A 23,185-nucleotide genomic window follows, 5' to 3' on the forward strand; every position below is an offset into this window, starting at 1 on the left:
CAATTGGACATGATCCTATTTTAATACAATAGATCAAAATTTGAATCCTATATATTTTTGTGTGATTATATTAGAGCAATCTCAACCATGACACTAAATTTGGTGTTGATATTACCCCAAATTTGGTATTTTGGTGTCAAATGTTTTTTGTTATTTTCAACCATGGCACTAAATATTACATCAAAAGTAATATTATATATTATTTAATGTTTTCAGTTTTAATAATTTTTATATTTTTATTATTTGAAATTGATAAATAAATTTTATCACACTTAGATATTGTGTTTGTTAAATTTTTGTAATTTTATGTTTATAATATTTAATTATAGTTTATATTTTCTGTTTCAAAATATTATACCTTTTATATATAATATTATATTAAAATTACAAACTATTAATTATGAAAAGCACATAAAAAATTATATATTGTTAATCAAATTTGTAAATTTAACTGCATTATCAAAAATGCTATTTTAATGTTTGGTGAATTTAATAGTGTGATATAAATTTTAAATTATTTACTATTAAATCTAATATTATAATAATGTAATATTATTAATTTTTTAAGAGAGGATTGAACCCACATTTTAGAGGTGCCAACTTCAAAGTGTAGACTAGCTGAGTTAGCTAAAACGATAGTAAATGTTTTACAGTTGAACATTTTATCAGTTTACCCGGTGTCAGTTGGCACTCCCATCTCCTACGTGTAACCACCACTGGTTTATTGCTGAGTGTTATAGGGGAGAGAAAAGCATAGAAGGAAACTTATATATATGCTTCTGATCTGGCAGGCCGGATGGGCCATCTTTCCTTCATATAGATTTCAGACAGTGTTGCATTGTCCGATATTTCCATTCTAGAAGAAGAGCAAAAGAGGAATAATTGGACGTCATCCAGTGGCGACCAGTTATGCAGTCAGAACAAATAGGTTTGTCCATTTCCAACTCTTAGCTTCAGCATAGAGAACACCTCTTACTAAACTTAGACCACAATTTTATTGTTATGTGGTTGATTGTATTTTAGTCTAAGAAATTGTAATTGATTTTTATTTGGTAAACTGCAGTAGATACTTCTTCTGTATTAAAAAAATATGATACTCCCTCTGTTTCATAATAAGTGTCACTCTGAGCTCATTTTCTTGTTACACAAAGAGTGTCACTTTACAATTCCAATGTAAATTATACTAACTTTCAGCTGAAAATTAATTGCAAACTGCATTGATTTTATAAATAATTTTATTTATCTAAAATACTATTGGTCAAAGAGGTATAATTATTACAACTTACATATATTTCAACAACTTTCTTAATCTGTGTGAAAAATGTCACAGACACTCTTTAAGAAACAGAGGGAGTATATATTATATAATATGTATTTAAAAATTAATGGTTTCCACTTTAATAAATATATTTTATCTAAAAATATGAATAGAATAATTTTTGGAAAATAAACAGTCAAAAATAAAAAAGTATACCAAAAGGTAAAAGTAATAAATTAATTTAAACATTTATTATTTTTAGTGTATATGAATTTTTAAAAAAGTCAATTATTGAAAGACGAATATAATACTGTTTTATTTGTTTTTACAATTAAAAAAAGAAATCAACATAGAAACTTTCGTATTCATTTACATGGAGTGATCCCCACGACTCCATCGACCTATAGGCAATAACAAAGTTTTGTTTTCATTGGTTATTAATTACAGTATTCTTTTAGATCTTTACTAGTTTCGCATTAGTTATTACGTTTGCGCACCATCGATGTGATTGATAGACGCGCTTTTCAAGAACTCTTTCAAATCCTTCCTACCAGCCAGTTGCTTGGGGGACAAGCGATACATGGTCCGACTAAACGTAATTCTAATATGTGATAGATTTGGAATTTCAGTTTCAGTTAACGACTTTACTAGCGCAGTAGCGAATATAGTCGACCCCAGTAAATCCCTGTTTCCAAAACATGAAAAACTTACACTGAAAGATATATTTTGCTTCTTTTTTTTTTTGCTAAAAATATATTTTGCTTTTTCAATTATACTATAAGGCACATGGCATAAGATACATTTTTTATAAGAATGTTAATATCATTAATATGTAATGAAATGTAGATACAAGTGGAGCTTGTAACACAATCTGCTTAAACAGAGCCAAATCATGAATTGAAACCCCCCCAAAAAAAGCTAAAAAAGGCTCCAAACACATGATGAGATCTAGAAAAACAGCAGAAGCAATAATCCCAGCTAATACATAAGAACCAAACTAGCAAGAAATTTTCACGCCAAAGGAGGAATTGCGCTAAATCATGCAAGAGAACCTGCAAGAGAAAAGTCAATTCACGATACATTTTTAGCATTGATTTATCTTATCTATTTTTCTAACTATGTGGTACAATTTTTTTTTTAACTTTATTTTTTATTGTGAAATAATAAAAGGTTACACAGAATATTAAATTTTACATAGAATACATAGCTAAATACTAAACTAAGAGTAAAATATCACATTATTCTGTAAAAATATATATGTAATACTCTCACATATAATTAATTAGTGCATTTGTTAAGTTTTCTTTGTAATATTGTTGTTGTATGAATCTAGTTTTAAAATATTTTAAGTCTTATTTTAAGGTTTTATTTAATTTATGTGTACAACTTTAATTTATGAAAACATATTTGAGATGAGATATATTTTTTTAAAGATTAAATGATAAACGACAGAATATTTAAAAATTATAAAATTTAATATGTAAATGTAAATATCAAAATGAAAATAAAAATATGAAATTTAAATTTTGAATTTTGAAATTTTGAGTATTGATACTCTATATTTGAAGTTTTACGACTAACAACTTTAAATTTGAAATTATTTTTTTTAAGTAAAAAACTTCATATTTAAAGTTAAAACTGTATTTTAGCGATGCTATAATGAGATAACTACTTGGTTAAATCATTGCTGCATCAAATTACACACATTAGATCGACACGTGATGCAAACCCATATATCATCTATTTGGATTAACGTGACAAAATTTTAATTCACTGATTACGTCGATGTTACTCCATCTCATATGTTTTATAACAACTCACACGCTAACTGTTATAGAAAATACATAAATAACTTGTTTACCTGCATCAATTAAAATAATTTAACAAAACATATATTTTAATTTTAGCAAAAAGAAAACATATATTTTAATTTATAAACGAGGAAGTTTTGTTCAAGTAAAATAAGATGCTGACATAAATCGACACATTATCTGACCATCAAAGTTTTATTTTGGAGAGAGAATTCTTTGACTTTCAAACTAATGATTTCAGAGGTTTGGACATGGCCTTCTGGCCTTCTGGCCTTGTTGGACATTAACTAATTCCAATATTTTTATCTCGTTGTTGTTGCAATCTACCAAAGCAGAATTTTAAAATGCTGGTTGAATATCAATGATAACTGCGCCTATATTAAGATAATCTATTCACATTGAATAGACCAATATGCAACAAGCCAACAACATATAACTATAATAAAAAAAAAAAAAACACGTATATGTGTAAAAAGATATGAAATTGATTAGAATTATTTTTTATGTTCAACGCCGATATTAAAAGGAATTGCTTGCAGTCAAGAGCGTAAAAATCATACTTTTTCCTACTACAAGTCGTAATTATTAAATAAAAAATAAAAAATGTACTTGTAATAGAAAAAACACTACACGCAGTTAATATTAGATTAGGGGCCGTTTTGTCTGAAGTTAATCTGTTGCGAGGAAGTTTCCTAGCCAAATCTCAGTAGCAAATTCGTAGTTTTCTATAACTTCAAGGCTACAAATAAAAAAATAAAAAAAAAACACAATCGCCTCTCTCTCTCTCTCTCTCTCTCTCTCTCTCTCTCTGTCTTAAATCGTTTCGTCATCAAACTAATAAAATCGGATCACACAGTTGAAGAGAAGAGAGAGAGAGAGAGAAAGGGCGGTTATGACGTTGCAGAGAGGTTTGCCTCTTCTCTGGCAGCAGTACACGGCGCTGTTCCGCAAAAACCTTCTTCTCTCATGGCGGAGCAAGCGAGCCACGTTCCTTCAGCTCTTCGCTTCCTTCTTCTTCATCCTCCTCATCTTCTGCATCCAGGAGGCTATGGAGAAGAGCTTCGCTTCCTCCACCGCCCTCAAGACCGTCACCGATCCCTCCGCCCTCGTCTCTCCTCCGATCCCTCCCTGCGAGGATAAGTTCTTCGTCAATCTCCCCTGTTTCGACTTCGTCTGGAGCGGTAACGATACCGCCAGGGCGAGAGACATTGTCAACGCGATTAGGGCTAATAATCCTGGCAGACCGATCCCCCAAGACAAGGTATGTGTTCTGTCTTTTAATTAGTGTGTGGGTTTTAATTTTTAATCCCTCTGATTAAGACATGGCCGGTCCTAACCGGGGCTGCTAGCTTTAGTGGTAAAGGGTTCACTGATTAAAGGGTTCACAAAGTACCAACACGTAATTATGTGATCAGTCTGGACCACTTCTCTAGGGCGAGGATAGAGAAATCAAAATTAGATTTGGACAGAACCTTTTTATGTGTTGTGTAAGAAAGTGGACTCCCAAGTTTGCGTGTTGACCATTTGTGTGTCTGATTCAGGTTCTACCATTCAAGAGTCCGTTGGAAGTAGATGCGTGGCTGATGGCGAATCCATTGCAAACTCCAGGAGCTTTGCACTTTATGGAAAGGAACGCTACGGTGATGAGCTACGGTATTCAAACGAACTCAACTCCTGAGATGAACCGAGGAAGGTTCGAAGATCCCACCTTTAAGTTCCAGATTCCTCTTCAGGTTGCTGCTGAGCGTGAGATCGCTAGGTCCTTGATAGGAGGTGCGTTTGCATATATATGTTTATCTTCTTTGTGCTTCTGGGTAGTACTAGGAACAAAGTATTTGAATTTGTTTTATTCGCTTTGCAGATCCAAAGTTTAACTGGGTTGTCGGTTTCAAGGAGTTTCCACACCCAACTATCGAAGCTGTTGTTGCGTTGGATACAATAGGGCCGACTTTCTTCCTCGCCATCGCCATGTTTGGTTTTGTTCTTCAGATCAGTTCCTTGATCACTGAGAAAGAGCTCAAACTTCGCCAGGCGATGACGATGATGGGTGTTTTCGACACTGCTTACTGGCTGTCGTGGCTTACGTGGGAAGGGATTCTCACGACGGTCTCAGCGCTCTTGGTGGTTCTGTTTGGAATGATGTTTCAGTTCGACTTCTTCTTGAAGAACAGTTTCCCTGTTGTCTTCCTACTCTTCATGCTTTTCCAGTTAAATATGGTAAAAAAAAAAACTGAAGAATAATAAGCGTTGTATATATTTATTTTATTTATTCATATCTCTAATTATGTGTGTGCTTATAGATTGGAGTAGCGTTCATGCTATCAGCTTTTATCAGCAAATCATCTTCAGCGACAACTGTCGGATTCTTTGTGTTCCTGGTTGGCTTTGTGACACAGGTGGGGTTCTCATGACCAAACAAATTATAGCTGATACTACTGTCTCTTCGAGAATTGTTTCTAATCATAAATAAATATATCTGCAGCTTGGATCATCGACTGGGTTTCCCTATGCCAAGAAATATTCTCGCACGATTAGGACGCTTTGGTCACTGTTCCCACCCAACACCTTTTCTCAGGGTCTAAAGATGCTTTCTGATGCAACTTCGACTCCCCAAGATCCTGGCATTAGCTGGAGCAAGAGAGCAGTATGCGGACCCAACGACAACACTGATTGTGTGATTACAATTGTACGTCAAGTACAATAAATTCATTCCATTTTTATAACTGTGCCCTATTATTGGTGGTTCTCTGATCATTTAACTTATTTTGGGTTTTGTGGCAGAATGATATCTACTTGTGGCTACTTGGGACGTTTTGTTTGTGGTTTGTTCTTGCTCTCTACTTTGATAACATTGTTCCAAACGCCTCCGGTGTCAGAAAATCTGTCTTTTACTTTCTGAAACCTGGTTACTGGACCGGTAAAGGTGGCAGCCGAGTGGAAGGTACTTTGTTATTTGTGTTCGTTAACTGGTTTGGTGTTTATTAAAAAAAAACATTATCGTAATTAAACTGTTTCTACTCTGAGCAGAAGGTGGGATTTGTAGCTGTACCGGTTCAGTCCCACCTGTGGATCATGTTACTCCAGATGACGAAGATGTCCTTGAAGAGGAGACTTTAGTTAAGCAGCACGCAATGGAGGGGTTAGTGGATCCGAACATTGCTGTTCAAATACGTGGTCTTGCGAAGACTTATCCTGGGACAACCAAGTTTGGATGCTGCAAATGCAAGAAAACACCTGCTTATCACGCTCTCAAGGTACTGTGGTCAATTTCATTTTATGATGGGAGTGTCTCCCATGATATGTGTTTCACTTTTTGTTAATTAAACTAATTTCATGGAATATATAAATATAATAAACAGGGGTTGTGGATGAATATTGCGAAAGATCAACTATTCTGTCTCCTTGGACCCAATGGAGCAGGGAAGACAACTACTATCAATTGTTTGACAGGCATAAATCCAGTTACTGGTGGTGATGGTAAGAAGCACTTTTGCTTGTTTTTGTTTATGTTTAAAAGTTAGTCTCTTAAGCATTTCACCATTACTAAAACCTCCTCTTATTGGCTCATATATAGCACTAATCTATGGGAATTCAATAAGAAGCTCTGTTGGTATGTCCAACATCCGTAAAATGATAGGAGTTTGTCCTCAGGTGCGCCATTTTCTGTTGCTTAAATTGATTATACTTTAGGATGATTTGATATATGCCTAAAATGATTTATGGCACTTTTTTTATTTGCTCCCACAGTTTGATATACTTTGGGATGCTTTGTCTGGTGAAGAACACCTCCGTCTCTTTGCTAGCATCAAAGGGTTGCCACCTGCATCCATCAATCCGGTAATGTCACCCAAATGGTAGAAATGAGTTTCTTGGTTTAAAATGCTTAAAATGCTTCTTCACGGGTCATGCAGATGGTTGAGAAGTCACTGGCAGAGGTAAAACTGACAGAAGCAGGGAAAATCAGGGCAGGAAGTTACAGTGGAGGAATGAAACGCCGACTCAGTGTTGCAGTTTCACTCATTGGTGATCCTAAGCTAGTCTTCCTTGACGAGCCGGTTTGTTTACTTATCAACCCCCTTCCTATCTATAGGTTGATATGTTTTTTTTATCTAAGTTCGACTTCCTTTTCTTTTTCGTTTTTATGGTACAGACAACAGGCATGGACCCGATCACAAGGAGACACGTGTGGGACATCATACAGGAAACCAAAAAGGGTCGCGCCATTATACTAACGACACATTCGATGGAGGAAGCTGATATCTTAAGTGATCGGATAGGGATAATGGCCAAGGGCAGGCTCCGCTGCGTTGGAACCTCTATCAGGTTGAAGTCCCGCTTCGGCACAGGTTTCATTGCTAACATTAGCTTCAACGAAAGCAACAACAACGGAGAGAACAACGGCAACGGTGAAGCTGATTCACGCGAGCCAGTGAAGAAATTCTTCAAAGATGTGAGTTTTGTTTTTACAATGCGGTTGAATTAATTAGTCCTAACGCGCTCTCTCTCGCTGAGCTGTTTGTGATCATTTTTCTTGCAGCATCTCAATGTCAAACCAATAGAAGAAACCAAAGCCTTCATGACTTTTGTTATACCGCACGACAAAGAGAATCTTTTGACGGTACATAACTTTACCATATAGAGAGTATCTCACTACTACTACGTACCGTGGGAGCTAAGCATCATTTTGCTTTTCTTTAACAATGATGATACAGAGGTTTTTTGCTGAGCTGCAAGACAGAGAAGTTGAGTTTGGAATCTCAGACATCCAACTTGGTCTAGCAACTCTTGAAGAAGTCTTCTTGAACATTGCAAGAAAAGCTGAACTCGAAAGCGCTGCTGTTGATGGTACAATGGTCACTCTCGAACTAACTTCTGGCTCATCCGTCGAGGTAAAAGTAACTTAACATCCCCATATATATATATATAACGCCAAAGCTGATCCAGTTCTATCTACAGATACCGGTGGGGGCAAGATTTGTTGGGATACCAGGAACCGAAACTGCAGAGAATCCGCGTGGAGTCATGGTGGAAGTGTACTGGCAACAAGACGAGTCGGGATCGTTGTGCATCTCGGGACATTCCACGGAGATGCCGGTTCCTGATATTGTTCCCGCGACAGATCCGGTTGCACCAGGGCATGGGGGAGTAAGCTTGTTGGGACGGAGAGGACGGGGACAGCAAGTTCAGGGGATTGTGATTGATCCTGAGTTTGTCGGCTCCCGTCGTGTTAGTAGAAGCGGTTCCTTTGCTTCCCAACGTTCTTCACTTTGAAAATGAGAATCTAACACACACACCTACAGTTTCTTAACTTACCGGACTCGGCTATGTTATATTCTCACGCGCGGTTTGTTTATTTGAATTGTGTGTTCGTGATTAATGATGTAAATTAGACGGGTGTTTGTGATTTTAAAAACTAATGTTTATACTGTCATTATGTTCATTTCATAGTCGGGTTTTAAGATCATCAATAGGCTGAGATGAGGTTGTGTTTAGGAATTAGACTTGACTCTTCATAATCGTATTGGTTAATTATACTTACATATATGAATCCATATATATACATTCAGAGACCCACCATTTAGGAATGTTTTTTCTTTTTGGAAAGAAGTTGAAGAGAAACGAGGAGGAGAAAGAATTAATGGGATCTCATATGACATTGCTCCAGCTTAGCTACGAAGAAGATTGGTTTGTTGATTTTCCAGTTCGCTTAACATTTTGCTGTTGTATCGCAAATTCATTTCGTGTAACATTGGTTTGTAAGTTTAACAAAAAAAAACATTGGTTTGTAAATTTTAGGAGGATTTAATATTTTTTTAAATTTCTTTTCCAAAAATTAAAATTAAAGATCTTGGAATACTAAGACGATCTTCATCTCTACTCTGTATTTTATTCTATTTATTTTATAAATAGAGTAAAATGAATATGAAGTAATAAATGTTTCAACTCAATTTCATATATCATTCTATTTTTAAGTTTATTCCATAAATAAAGTATCAATTTTTTATTTGTTCACTACTCCATTACAGAGTAAAAAGTAGAATATAGTAAATATAGACTATTTTTATTCCATAATTATTTTTACTTTATTTAAAAAAAAAAAAAATTATATTGAAAATGTTCTAAAAACGCATTGGTCGTGTGAATCTCGTATAGAGAGTATTCTCGTTTCATTTTGAAATCTAGAAGAATTCTATTACTTTTGTTTTTTGAATCTATATTTTAAATACCATTTCACGTTTAAGAGTATCTTAGTAACTTTAGAAATATGAAGTCTTTTTAAAATAATTTAAATTAATTGATAAACATGTTTCTCTATGCTTATTTTATTATTTGAACGTGGAATGTAAATAAAGTGAACATAGATACTGTTATCTTGAGCAAGGATATTAGATACATTCTTTGAGCAAGAATATTAAATATATGAACAGTTTTTGAAATGATCAAATATTTGAAAATAAAGTATATGTAATAATATTAGTTTAAATTGACCCCTGGTCCTAAACCATGCTCAGATCAAATATATATATATATATATATATATATATATATGAACTTTGTCACTGGTATAGTTCCTAACAAATATACTTTTTATTCGGCTGTATTTTATAAACTTTTTCTTTGTTTCAAACTTTCTTGGCGTCCCTTTTTTCTTTATATGCCCGTATACGTGTATATATATTATTCTCTTGTTATATACAATATTCTTGATGTCTGACGAAAAGGACAATTCTGAAAAAACTTAATTGTTTTGCCTTAAATAATGTGAACATAAATCCAACCACTTGCTTCTTAGTTCGTTCAACAACTGACAAATCAAAACCCTAAACAGAAAAAAAAATTATAGCCGAGAGAACACAAAGGCCAGAATGATCATCACTTTAAAATACAATACACGTGAATTAATTAAAACTAAGAAAGACAGTTTATAGAAAATAAAAAAAAACACTTTCTTGATTCATTGCACTACATAAGCAAACTTCGGATGAGCGCAGCTTGAGCTGAATCAGTTGATTCCAAAAGTTGAGATAATCTTTCACTAAGATCATCCACTTCTTTGTTCAAGTTTCTTATGTAAGTGCATGTCTCTTGTAATACCTTCGATGCTGAAACCTGCATTGTAACCAAAATTTGTTATCATATTTATTCCTTCTAACTTTTTTTTATAAACAGTGAGTTTTAAAATATAGTTTATAAGAAAATCACGAATTATCCAAAATAAGTAAATCAGTTTTGAAAGGTAAATCTAATTTTCACTTAATTTACCAAATTTAAAAAAAGGTTAGAACTTAGAAGTCCTTACGAATTCAGGGTATTTAAGATTATATATGTATACAAGTTTGTCTATGTGTTTAAACCATTTTTATAGTTTAAAGGTTTTTTTTTTTAAACTGGTTTTTTTTTAAACTGGTTTAAAAGTTAGTATACCGGCTTTTCCTTTTTGATTCTGCATTTAATTAAACTCCGGGACTTTGGTATTCTATGACTGTAATTATAACTAAAGGCTCTAATTTGAATGCAATAAGTAGATACACAAGTAAAAATTATACTAGTGTTCATTTTCGTTTGATGGAGGAAATTAGAGTAAATAAAGAAACATAGAAAAAAACAATATAATCATTGAAAATAAATAATTTTAAATGAAGAATTGGTTAGAACATTGTACCTTTCCAGAGCGTCTGTTGTTGTTACCAAGTTCGGGGAGAAGACGATGAAGCTGGAGGACAAGATCGTTGATTTGGTCTTCGCTGATCATGGAAGCTCCGGTTTGTCTTGATGACCGTGACCTTCGGCTAGACATAATTATGTATGTAATATGGTAGATATTTATAAATCTAAGAGTTTATTGATTTTGATAAATGTAGATATGTCAAGGGAACTATGTAAGCCTTTTGGTGTATGCTATTTATATTATCAGAGTGGGAGAAAGAGCGAAAAATGAAGAATATAGAAGTGGAAGGGATTGCAATTCATAGAATAAACATGAATTCTTTCAACTTGTGTTTAAATAGAAGATTTTCAAGTTGGCAAAAAATAAGAAGATTTTGAACCATTTTGACTCCATGGAATAATTTAATATGAGAGAATACATATATGTTTCTTTTCTTATCGCATGTTTCCTAAAAGCAAGTGTTAGTTAAAACTCGGCGTTTGTGTTTATTTTAACGGTAAAGAAACATAAGGGGATTTACATAGTTATTTTGTTTAGTCTTCCATGATGGGAAATGTGTTTCACAAAAACAGATTTTTAGCAAAACTTATCTTTGTAGTTGTCGCAAAATTTTGCGATGGAAGTAGTGGTGGTTTTACGACCAAATCGAATTCCACTGCTAATAGAACTATATAATTAGTAAATATTTTAACAGAAAGTATTAAATATCCTAGCTAATAGGTTTATAGTTTCTGTTCCGACGTGATTTAATTTTTTAATCGACAAATTTTGTAATGGAAAACTGTTATTTTAATTGGCAATTAGCAACACGATTTTTTTATTAGCGATTGAATTTTTTGTCTTGCTAGGTTCATTTTTCTTTTATTTTTTTTATCTAATTGATTATCGAATCAGTTATATTTAGGAGGTATATTAAATCTAAAATTTGAAAAGATTAATTTAACGAGGTTTTAAATGATTATAATAAATTTAAGTATTTAAAGTAATATTTGTTAAACTACTTTTGAAGATCACTTAAAATATGAAATTTGAATGTTTTTAATCAAAAACTTCATTCAAATACTATAAAATCGACGACAAAAAAATACTATAAAATCATTTGAAAACTTTGAAACTCAATAATTTAAAATATTTTTAATAATAGTAGACCTCAAAATATTTTATAAAATACCAATTTTAATAATAGTAGATTTCAAATGAACTTTTAATTAAAATTTATTTTTAATAACAGTAAATTTGTTATTTTAATGTAAATTACCTAAAACTCGAGGTTGAATATATTCTTCTTAGTAACAACCTGTTATATGGGATCCAAGATAGCTCTACAGAACACCGATCTTAAATTTTCTCATGTAAACCCTAATCTTTTCTCAGGTAGATTGTTTGTGCGTTTAGGAGTCTTCGAACTCAAGATTTCGTTCTTTAACAATCATTTCACAGATTAAGGTATCACCAAGTGAATTTAATATTCAATTATTAATCTGATTTATGTATTTCAACTAGTATCAAAGATAAATCATCTGTTCCTCGATTAATATATAAATTGCATGCCAAAGTCCACGTTGTCAATATCAGCAGCTTTATTCATAGGAAAAATCTAACTCAGTACAAAAGTATATATGTCGTATCACAAATTAATTCTTACCACTTATCTACCAGAACAAATTTTAAATTATTAGGGAAAATGTTGCCACTTTATCTGAATAAAGAATAATATTAATATTCAGTTTACTTAAAGATGATTTTTTTTTGCTATTCAAATATTCATGTTTACCACTAACGTGCCGTCACCATTCAGAATAAGAAAACTAAATAATATTTGAAAAATAAATAACATTAGAAGGTGATGAACTGATGATGCTCGATTGTAGTAGGCGGATACCTTTTGGTCACGAGTATAGGAGGATACGAATGTTATAAACTGAACACTTAACAGATAAAGGAAATATGCGATACTAAATTATTAACTTGTTCATATATTGCCACACATATATTGGCAGATTTGCTTAATTTCTGGAATCAATGATGATAAAAAATTATCGGTTGGTTTACAAAAAAAAAAAAAATTATCGGTATTGTTTTTTTAATAATTATGGTTAGGTGTCTGATTGAAAGTAACATCAATAAACACCAAGCTTGCCACAGATCCATCTTCACAGAAAAATAATAAACTAATAATTAAATTTGAAATGTCATAAAAAAGGATCTTTGTTACGAGTATAATTAATTATTATATAATCAGACTCTAAATGACTCTAGATTTACGAGTGAGTCCTGAAAAAAAACTGTTAACATCTAACACCCCACGAAATATATAGAGATATACAAAGTAAAGTTTTTTTTCAAAAAATATATATATATATAGAGATATAATTACCTGCTGATCATTTCTCTGGTGGGGGGTTGATTAAAGGTTTAATCAATTAACTTGACTAGAAATTGAAGCCAGTTACGAAAAAAAAAAACTTGACTAGAAATATCACATATGCTAATGTACGCATGCATGGACAGACAAACATGCAAATATATCTCTCAAAAAAACATACAAATACAATTCAATTGGTTTTGTTTTATTTGAAACGAAGCTAGATAATAATAATATCGGTATTTTTTTTTAAATTTTGAGTGTTCCTTGATTAGTTAGTTTGTTTCTGGTCTCTCTTTCACCGTATTTTTATATCATATCATCTTCATCAATCAGTTGGTAATTTGAAATTTGGAATAATCAATCGAACATTCTTTATTTTAATTTATCTAGGTATGATAACTAAACTATATTTCAAGGATAAAATTATCATTGGAAATGGTCTAAATTAATTCAATAGTACTACAAACAAACACAAGTATTTTTCGGGTGTAAGTGATCAAATTCTTCCCAACATCTAACTTTTTTTCGGAGAAAAATATTCAATTTTGATGTAATATTTCTCCTAAAGCTTTACGTAACACTGACAATTGTATTTATTTATTTATAATAATATTGGAATGAATTAATCAAGTAAAAGAAAGTAGAAAGCAAAAAGATAAAAGGAAAGTATAATACGAATAGAATAAGTTTAAAGACGGCCAAATTAACCGAATATAAATCTAGTTAAACTGAATGCGATAAATATGAATCCAAATCGAACCAAATTCTATATAAATACTCAAAAGATTTTATTTTATGGTATTCTGGATTATAGGTTTCAAACGAATCGAACACCAATGAATATTATAAAAAACTCTAAAAAATAAATTTCCAAAAAATCCATACCAAACCCGAATTAAATCTCAAACAAATACTCAAAATATATTAAGATTCTTTTGAGTACCTAAATAAGTAAATAATCATGATGACTAAATGAATGGGAAGAAAAACTTAGTTTCAGATCCCTTTGTGCCTATGTGTATGTCATTAGTTTTTTCAAACTAGTCTATAATTTCCGCATTGTAAACATTTTTTCTTTTGTTGATAAATAAATTTAGAATTTTAACAAAATAAAATAAAAAATAAGTATACATTACATAAATAATTAACTTAAATGCTTAGTTTAACATATATTTTTGGTATTGGTCTAATATTAATTTTTATATTTTGACGATTAAATTTAAAGTTCGACTGTTAATATGTTTACTTTTGAAATTTAAACATTTTTCTAGCTTTATTTAAAGTTTAAATAATATTTTACGATTATAAAGTTGTTATTTGCTAATTTTAATTTGTTTATGTCTTTTCCTTTTAAAGATCATTTTTGAATCAGTGCAAATTATTTAATTTGCCAAGTTTGTAAACTAAAGTGTATATTTTCAAATTATAGATAAGTATTTAGATAATTGAAATCCAATGTAAAACTGAACCCAAAGCCTAGACGGGTTCTATTAATTCTGTGTTGTATTAGTATATATGAATTGAATCCAAAATACTTGAACTGAGTTCAAATCAAACTTCAAAAATATTTAAAGAGGTCAAATTTCGTGCCTTTGAAAAACCAAAATTTTGTTGAATCTGAAACAAATCCAGCGGGATGCTCCAACGTCCAAACCTAACTTAAGTCTAAATCTTAGTAGTATTTTTGCCACCACAATAATTACTAATTAAAAAATCTTACCACTATGAAAATATGAATGACATAATGACTTATGTCGAACTCTGGATATTTGTGTGGCATTTAAAATTTAAAGATAATGATAATTTCTTTAAGTATGTTCAGTCAAAATATATTTATTATCAAATTAGTGTTTATCTTCTTGAACGATGAAATCATCGATTACAGTGAAACCTCTATAAATTAATAATGTTAGGATTACACCAAAACTATAACTTTTTATTAATTTATAAAATGTATTAATTTATCGAGATACTAATTGAACCAAAAACTTAATTTGGGACTGTGAAATTATATTAATTTATAAAGATATTAATTTATAGATTATTAATTTAAAAAAGTTATACGGTATATGAACTTCATATGTTGTTGACTAAACAAAACTAGCTAGCCATATTTAACATTTTACCAAAAAAAAACTGGGTAGCTATTATCATTATCTTTTACTAACCGATTAGCAACCAAGATACGATACTTATATATAAATATAATCAAAGGTAATTTTTTCAAAAGACTATAAAACATGTATTTTCACTAAAATAGTTCGTAAAAATGACCAATTTTTTTATTAAAGAGGTAAAAGACTCGATTACCCTTATTTTATAGATATTAAAGTTAAATAATTATTTAAATAAATAAAATAAATTCATTTTTTATTATTTTCGAATAATACGTTTTTGAATTCAAATCTTATTTTTATTTTTTGTCAACTTCTTTTTTTCAAAAGATTATTTTGAAATCTTAAAATCGATCCTTTTTAAAACTATTTTAAATTTTTATTTAAACTTTTAGTATTTATTTATTTTTAAAAAATTCTGAACATTACCCTTTGACTCCGCTACTCAAATCTAAAACTTAAGTATAAATTAGTTAATCATATAAATATAAATGTCTATTTATAAAATATTTTGATCATTTTGATTTTTTGGAGTTATATTTGTGATAAAAACTTTTGGAAAGTCATATCAGAGAATTTCTCAATAATCTTATATGTATATATTAAAATACGGTAATCTTTTATATATTCGAAACAGTGTTTCAATGAAAAGGATTCCAAATGCCAGTTACCAAGACTTCAAATTTGGTTACAGGGACGATTACTGCAGAAGATAGATCGCATGTAAACAAAGTTGATCATGGGCAAAGCCAAATACAATATTCGCATGTAGTTTCTTTTTTAAAAAAAATTACATAGATATATACTTTCAAATTTATATAAAAGTTTTATTAAAACTTTTATTAAATCATTTACCTCTTCTAAAATCTCAGGGCCAGTTCTGGATGTCAAGGCCATTATTGTTTGGGTTTCAATTGACACAAATACTTTAGTAGCAAACAACTATAAAACGTACTCCTTTGCAAGAATTTTTTTTCATAAAACGTACCATGACAGGTCAACAAAACAAACACATCTTGCATCTTGTAGTCTTACAATCACCTTACAATTTTTTTTGTTTTATCTAATCATTAATCCGACGACTAAAAATTGGTACATAAATAATGTGTATTATGACAAAGTTCCAAAGTTAATATTTGTGATTAATTAATCAGTAATATGGTACTATTGCGTGGTCAGCTTGGATCTTGTGCACATGAAATTATTGGAATATACAGCGAAGAATCACGAGGTACCTGTTAATTTCGTTTTTATTTATTTTAAAATTCGTTTATATTATTTCTTTGGTTTAAATTTTACAACTCTCTCACGATATTCAATTTAAGTTACCACAATCACATTATATTATTTGTATATATGCACTCATGGTCTTAAGTGTACTTCCAATGTAGTAATCAAATTTGGAAAAAAAAAATGTTCTTGCTTCCCTTTCTTATACCCTATATTAATATTAAATGTGTTAATTAAAGACAATACTCTAGTTTCGGTTACACCTCTTACCGGACACGAACATCCAACTAGTAAGTTTTAAAAGTTATAAGGAGAAAGAATTAGTCTACAACTCATGATACTTAAAACTATACATTGATATTATTTTTATTTAGTTAAATGGTGATGATGATAATTTTCATTTTTTCTACTTGTAAATTTTTTGTTCTACTTGGTCAATCAAAATAGTTAATATGTTTTGAGTTTATACGAAAACTCGTTGAGTACATTAGCTGATGATTACACTCACCTTTAAGTAAGTTAATCATACGTTACTCCGAAACATTCGAAGTAAGAAGTATATTCATTTTCAACTATTGAGGGGTTTTGTAAGCAAATATATTAGAATTTGTCACCAGAGATATATTAGAATTTTGAACAATATATATAAATGTCTTAAAAGCAGGAAAAATGAAAATGACATTCAAGGCGTCTGTCTATAATTATTTTTACCACCTTAACCTTTCATCTAAAATTAGTTGCACTTGGCAGGTGGATCAAAATTTTTGGGAAAACTCAGGTATGCAATCATACCTAACCGAACACAAATGTAGCATAAAAAAGTATTTTAGAATAGTGTGGAGAAACCCAAGTTGAAGGAGTTATAAACCTTATTAGATTTTAGTACGATGGATTCCAAGAAAGATTACGGAGATCTCTTTGCCATATGGTTTCTGTCTTAATTATTCGCTTCTATGGTATTGTGTATAAGATTCAAGCGAAAATGTTATTTTATAGATAGTTGCCAACGAATATCATTTTGTAATATCTATATATACAAAACAAAAAAAGGTAGGAGTAAGGAGGCATTTTAACCTCTTTTTTTTGATAAAGTTTCAGAAGATATATTTTACTTAAAAACATGAAATTTAATTTTTAACATAAACTGAGTCATTACTAGAATTTAGGGAAATTGCACTCCCTATACATAACTTATTCCATAATTAGCTATATACCTAAAGACACTGTTATTCACTGTGCACTTTTTTTTAATACCAAAATGACCCCATACCCTACTCTCAAAAACACGCCCATCTCTCTCCTTGGACATAGCTCCAATTGACCCAAAACAATGGTTGATTTCACGCCGATCTCACACCGTCAACGGCGAACGTCTCCACCAAGCGATCCGCCTCTGCGACGCCCAGCTCGATACGACGTCGTCTCCCCACCTCGAGCTTCTCTCCCAGATCTCTCCTCCTCCGCAGCAGAGAGCGTCTCCACCAAGTCATCCGCCTCTTCGATGCTCGGCTCCGCCACGACATCGTCTCCCTCTGCGACGTCAGCTCCGGTACAATGTCGTCTCCCCACCCCGAGCTTCTCTCCCAAATCTCTTCTCCTCCGCCGCGGAGAGTGTCTCCACCAAGTGATCCGTCTCCTCGATGCTCGGCTCCGCCACGAAGTCAGTCTCCCGCCACCCCGAACTCCTCTCGAAGCTCTCTATTACTGCTATGATTTTTCTATTCGAAACATATATAGCTCTTGGGGCTAAAATTGTCAATTTAATCTTCTTTTGGATACTGTTCATACCAAAGTTTTACTGTTATGGTAGATCGTTAATATCCACATTCTTTTGGTATTATGAGCCAATTGACCCTTTAATTTAAGCACATATCTATACAGACATACGCGTGAACGTCACACTCTTGCCTTTATGTGACGCATGTGCATGCATGCAAAGTTTGCCGGTGCGATTACAGCGTTCCAATTACGTTCCAGATATATTTTTTTACAAAGAACGTCCAGATATTTATTTGGAAACAAAATGGAGGATTTATTACAATAAAGGTGGAGAGTAGTTTTTTTTTGTAAAGGGAGATGGAGAGTAGTTAAAGTTAGTACTTAATCAAAGCTCGTAGTATCTGGGATTTTCCTTTTTTTTTTTTGATATCTGCGAATGCGATTTTTTTATTACCAAAAAAAAGTTTAATCACGTGTCTGTGGTTGGGAGGTAGCATGGTGTTCCATGGATCTTACGGGTCTTAAATTCGAATCTACCTATATTCAGATTGTCACAGTGTGTGGTCAGGGGCAGAGCTAGGCTATGTGTAGGGGGGGTCACTTGACCCCAGTTCATTTGTAAATTTTAATTCATTTAGCTGAATGTTTAGACAATATTTAGTAAACTGGTTATACTTTATCACTATGACCCCACTAATTTTGAAGACTCAATTGTTTTTGCCCCCACTACAATATCATCCTGGCTCCACCACTGTGTGTGGTCACCGAAATTTTCACATTCTCTCCGGTGAATAGTTTACCACTTTTTTTAATTACCAAAAAGTGCAACATCTAAAAAACAAGGTGTAACATCAGTACTAAACACATTACGCCCGTTACGTACATATGTGTGTAATATATAATTTAAATTAATTGAAAAAGTAGTGGTTCGCATGATAATAACATGATAATTGTACGGGAGTCTTTGGCAACTCGCATGCTAAGCTGGAAAATCTTTATAAAGTTTCCCATATATGGGCTTACACAAAAAATTCCGTTTTAGTTTGCTAGTGGAGAATATTCACAAAGAAAATATATAAAGGAGACTAAAGAAATATCCACTATCTGAAAAAGAATCTGGAAACAATTATGTATTATTTTTAGCAAAAAAAGAAAAAAAACAATGACAAAATATGATGATTGTTTTTAACCGTTTATTAATCATTACATAAAATGCAACTAAGATATCGTATGAAAATAAGTTTACAAAAAAAATATCGTATGAAAATATTATCCTATAGTAGCAGCGAGCGAAATGGAAGCAGTATAAACCGCGAGAATAGGATTGTGAGCAGTGGCGAAGGTAGATAGATAAAGAATAAGGCAATATTTTGGTATTTAAATATTAGTTTTTGATTTGTTGTTGATTTTTTTTTTTAATTATATGGAGTTATCATGACTCCACAGAAGTGGTCCAGACTAGTCACGTGTTGCTACATATCGGTCATTTGTCCCTAATGATGCCGAAATGTTAATTTCCTAGTGGTCGGGATTCGAACGCAGATGGTAGAACTCACAGTTATAAACCCTTTACCAACTAAGGCTTCGATTGGTACAGTTGATGAAGAAGCAGTAGCAGTATGCTGTAAAAGCAATATGCTGTAGAAGCTGTATGCTCTTATTAAAAATTTTAATAAGATGATTGGTAAAGCAGTAGCAGTATACAATTTTTTTTTATAAAAGTTAGTATATAATATTTTTATTTTTAAAATATATATATATTAAATTATGATATATATATATATATATATATATATATATATTAATAATATATTTGTTATTAAAAATAATGAATCTCAATTAATAACACAAATTAAATTTTAAATGCGAAATATTATTATTTTAAAAAATATATATATTTTTTAAAATATAAATTTATTTTTGGATAAAATAATTTTGAATATTATTAAATAAAATAAATAAAATATAAATTTATTTTTGGATATAAATAATTTGAATAATATTAAACAAAATAAATAAATTATATATATATATATATATATATATATATATATCTTTTTATTTATATATTAATATATAAAAGAGATATAATTAATTTATTTTATTACTAATTTCAGAAATTATGTTTATATCGATAATTTTATTTAAAAAAATAAAATTTACAATTAAAATATCTATTTTTTAAAATAATATTTTGCATGTAAAATATAATATAATTTATATAACTAAATTATATTTTAAATGTGAAATACTATTTTTAAAAAGAAATATTTATATTATAAATTTATTTTATAAATCAAAATTTCATTTTCTGGATATAAAAATAATTTTATGATAGTATTAAATCAAATAAATGAACTAATTATATTTATTTTTTAAATTTATAAATTGTAAATGCAAATGCTCTTCCAAAAGCTTCATACGAGTGCATTTGCCAGAGAGCATTTGAAGAGCATTAGCATTTAGTAAATGCTTTTCTAAATGCTTTTCTAACAAATGTTGATTGGATAATGTGGAGCATAATGCTAATGCTAATGCTCTACCAATCAAGGCCTAAGTTAGAAACCCCGGTTTTGATTTGTTGTTTATCTAATTATTATTTTTGAATATGATTTATAAGTAAATTATTTTAATAAATGTGACATTATTGTATCAATATATAAAAGTTTAGCTATGTATATTATCAATAAAATATGTAGGTTGCTTTTTTGAATATAAAATAAATAATCATGTTAAGTTTATTCATTATTGTAAGAATCTTTTATATTTTCATATTAGATTTTAGATGTAAAATATATTGTTTAGTTTTAGTGATTTTGAATACTTACTATTTTATCACTTTAATCTTTTCTTATTAATTTTTAATATATTAGTACATAAATATACAAATACTTAATAAGAATAAAAGAAATACAAAACTAGGGTTGGGCAAAAAATCCAAACCCGAAAAACCGAACCGAACCCGATCTGAAAAAGTAGCAACGAACCCGAACCAAAATTGATTAAATATCCGAACGGGTTCAAAATTTTGGTATTTAAAAAACCGAAACCGAACCCGATCCGAACCGAAGTATTTCGAGTACCCGAATGTATCCGAAATAGATTTATATACTTAAATATATAAATTATTTTTAGATATAATGTATATTAAAAATATTCAAAATATATAAGATACCTTTAAGTTTTCTAAAATACTCGAAAATATATGAAAATAGTAAAAATTAAATGTTTAAAATAGCTAAAGTATACTAAAAACACCAAAAATAATTAAATATATATTGATTCTCTATCCAAATATTCAAAGAAAACCAATATATATGTTAAATTTAGGTATTATGACATATTTGTTATTAAAATTTATATGTAATATATTTATCTTTCTTATAGATTTTGAAAATTTAAAGTATATAATGAATTTTAAAATTTTAAAAATAATTTGAATGGGTTATCCGAACCCGAACAGAACCCGCAAAAATTCGAACTGAACCCAAACTAACATTTATAAATACCCAAATGAGGCTGAAATCTTTGACCCTGAAAACCCAAAACCCGAATGGACTGAACCGAAATCTGAATGGGTACCCGAACGTCCACCCCTATACAAAACCTAGGTACAATGTTAAAAACCAAGAAAAATATAATTTTGGTTTTTGCTTGCAATAGATAGTTAATCACAAAATCTGGTTTTCCTCTATTTTAGGAAATCCGTTGTTTCAAAATCTTAATTGGTTAAAAAGTTAGTTTCAAAAAAAAAATCATTTTTTTTTGAAAAACCACAAATAATTAACCTTTAAATAAACGACTTCTCGTTTTTCATTTTTTTTGTTTACTTGGGCTTGGGTTTTAAATTGATGTGGACCATATTAACTATGGGTGTTTATTATTATTAGGCAAGTCCCTAACATTAAGGTGCTTGTATTTTTATTATTCTCCTGCATTTAAATAGTAAAATGAGTTTAGAGAAAAAAGGAAACTAAGCAAACAAAGGGCTGGACATTTACTTTTGGTCTGGGCCAGAATTATAAAAGAATTGGGCCTATTTGGAGATATTGATAGGCCCAAAGTTAAAGTGGAGATTGTGAAAATATATTGGCCATAATAATATGTCTTAGTCCAAATCCTATGCAGCCCATACAGGCATTTAATTTGAATTTGATGTCTCTCAAACTATTGCTTCATTTTATATATATATATTTTTTAACGCTGATTTTGCCTCATTTTATATATCCCTGAGAAAATAGTTATAGACTTAATTCTCCACAGATATCAATCTAGACAGCAATTAGTATAATCACATGTACAAACCATGACATCCTAAAACCAAACCAGAAACCCGGCTTTGTACACAGCATTTAACCAAATTTACCCTCCACTCATGGCGCCAACTTCATTTTGGGTCAACTTTGATGCTATACAATAGTTCTCGTATAGAAATAACTCGTTGACCCAAAATGAAATTATCAAAATTGGTGGTATTTGATTATAAAAAAAAAACCCAAGGACGTTAACAAGAGGAATCATCTAGAGAACAAGAAGAAACCCTAAAAACACAAGAGCGGGAAGAGAGAGAGAGAGAGAGAGATCGGACCAGAAGAAACTAAAGAGAAGATACATTGTTCGAGTCATGTTTCTACGTGAGAGAGTTTCGTTAATCTTTTTTATTTTTTGTTGTGTTTCAGTGGGTGTCATGTTTTGTACGAGAAGAATGCTTAGAGCGTTTGTATAAATCCCTTTGACTAATAGTAAAAATTCTGGGAGACGATTTCCACTGATACGTACCAGTTTGAGACTGGAAACTTGGTGGTCAAATGCTCCCTATAAAATGTGATTTCCGAGAGAAACCATAATTTCTGATTATAACGGGTGACACACATTTTTCCTGTTTTAGTTGAAAAACAAGATTTTTCAGTTTTGGCAGAAAATGCAATTTTTCGGTTTTGACAGAAAATGATTTTTTTTTGTTGGAAAGACTATTTTTTGGATTTGGTGGAAAATGAGATTTTTGGTTTGGGGGGG

General features: G+C 30.8%; 2 protein-coding genes across 2 annotated transcripts; one reads left to right on the top strand and one right to left on the bottom strand.

Moving 5' to 3' along the window:
• Positions 1-3,861: 3,861 nt before the first annotated feature.
• On the top strand, positions 3,862-8,509 carry LOC108812687 (ABC transporter A family member 2). Its single transcript, XM_018585017.2, has 15 exons — positions 3,862-4,330; positions 4,611-4,842; positions 4,931-5,286; positions 5,370-5,465; positions 5,552-5,755; positions 5,851-6,010; positions 6,097-6,323; positions 6,429-6,546; positions 6,644-6,720; positions 6,817-6,906; positions 6,981-7,124; positions 7,220-7,519; positions 7,607-7,687; positions 7,782-7,958; positions 8,026-8,509. The coding sequence occupies exons 1-15, from the start codon at positions 3,962-3,964 to the stop codon at positions 8,338-8,340; spliced, it is 2,946 nt and encodes a 981-aa protein (XP_018440519.1). The 5' UTR covers positions 3,862-3,961; the 3' UTR covers positions 8,341-8,509.
• Positions 8,510-9,880: 1,371 nt separating this feature from the next.
• LOC108810714 (transcription factor PRE4) lies at positions 9,881-11,106 on the bottom strand. Its single transcript, XM_018582806.2, has 2 exons — positions 10,733-11,106; positions 9,881-10,179 (listed from the first exon to the last, which is right to left on the bottom strand). Exons 1-2 carry the CDS (start codon positions 10,865-10,867, stop codon positions 10,033-10,035), a joined length of 282 nt encoding a protein of 93 aa, XP_018438308.1. The 5' UTR covers positions 10,868-11,106; the 3' UTR covers positions 9,881-10,032.
• Between the last annotated feature and the right edge of the window lie 12,079 nt (positions 11,107-23,185).

The sequence above is a fragment of the Raphanus sativus genome, chromosome 6 (assembly GCF_000801105.2).
Source record: "Raphanus sativus cultivar WK10039 chromosome 6, ASM80110v3, whole genome shotgun sequence".
Lineage (NCBI taxonomy): Eukaryota > Viridiplantae > Streptophyta > Magnoliopsida > Brassicales > Brassicaceae > Raphanus > Raphanus sativus.

What these genes read in the sequence shown, in the direction of transcription:
- LOC108810714 (XM_018582806.2), bottom strand. Translation starts at nt 10,867, where the DNA reads ATGTCTAGCCGAAGGTCACGGTCATCAAGACAAACCGGAGCTTCCATG. An exon ending in ACAACAGACGCTCTGGAAAG is followed by an intron (nt 10,180 to 10,732) that starts GTACAATGTTCT and finishes GTTACAATGCAG; the next exon opens with GTTTCAGCATCGAAGGTATT.
- LOC108812687 (XM_018585017.2), top strand. Translation starts at nt 3,962, where the DNA reads ATGACGTTGCAGAGAGGTTTGCCTCTTCTCTGGCAGCAGTACACGGCG. An exon ending in GACCGATCCCCCAAGACAAG is followed by an intron (nt 4,331 to 4,610) that starts GTATGTGTTCTG and finishes TGTCTGATTCAG; the next exon opens with GTTCTACCATTCAAGAGTCC. An exon ending in ACAAAGAGAATCTTTTGACG is followed by an intron (nt 7,688 to 7,781) that starts GTACATAACTTT and finishes ATGATGATACAG; the next exon opens with AGGTTTTTTGCTGAGCTGCA.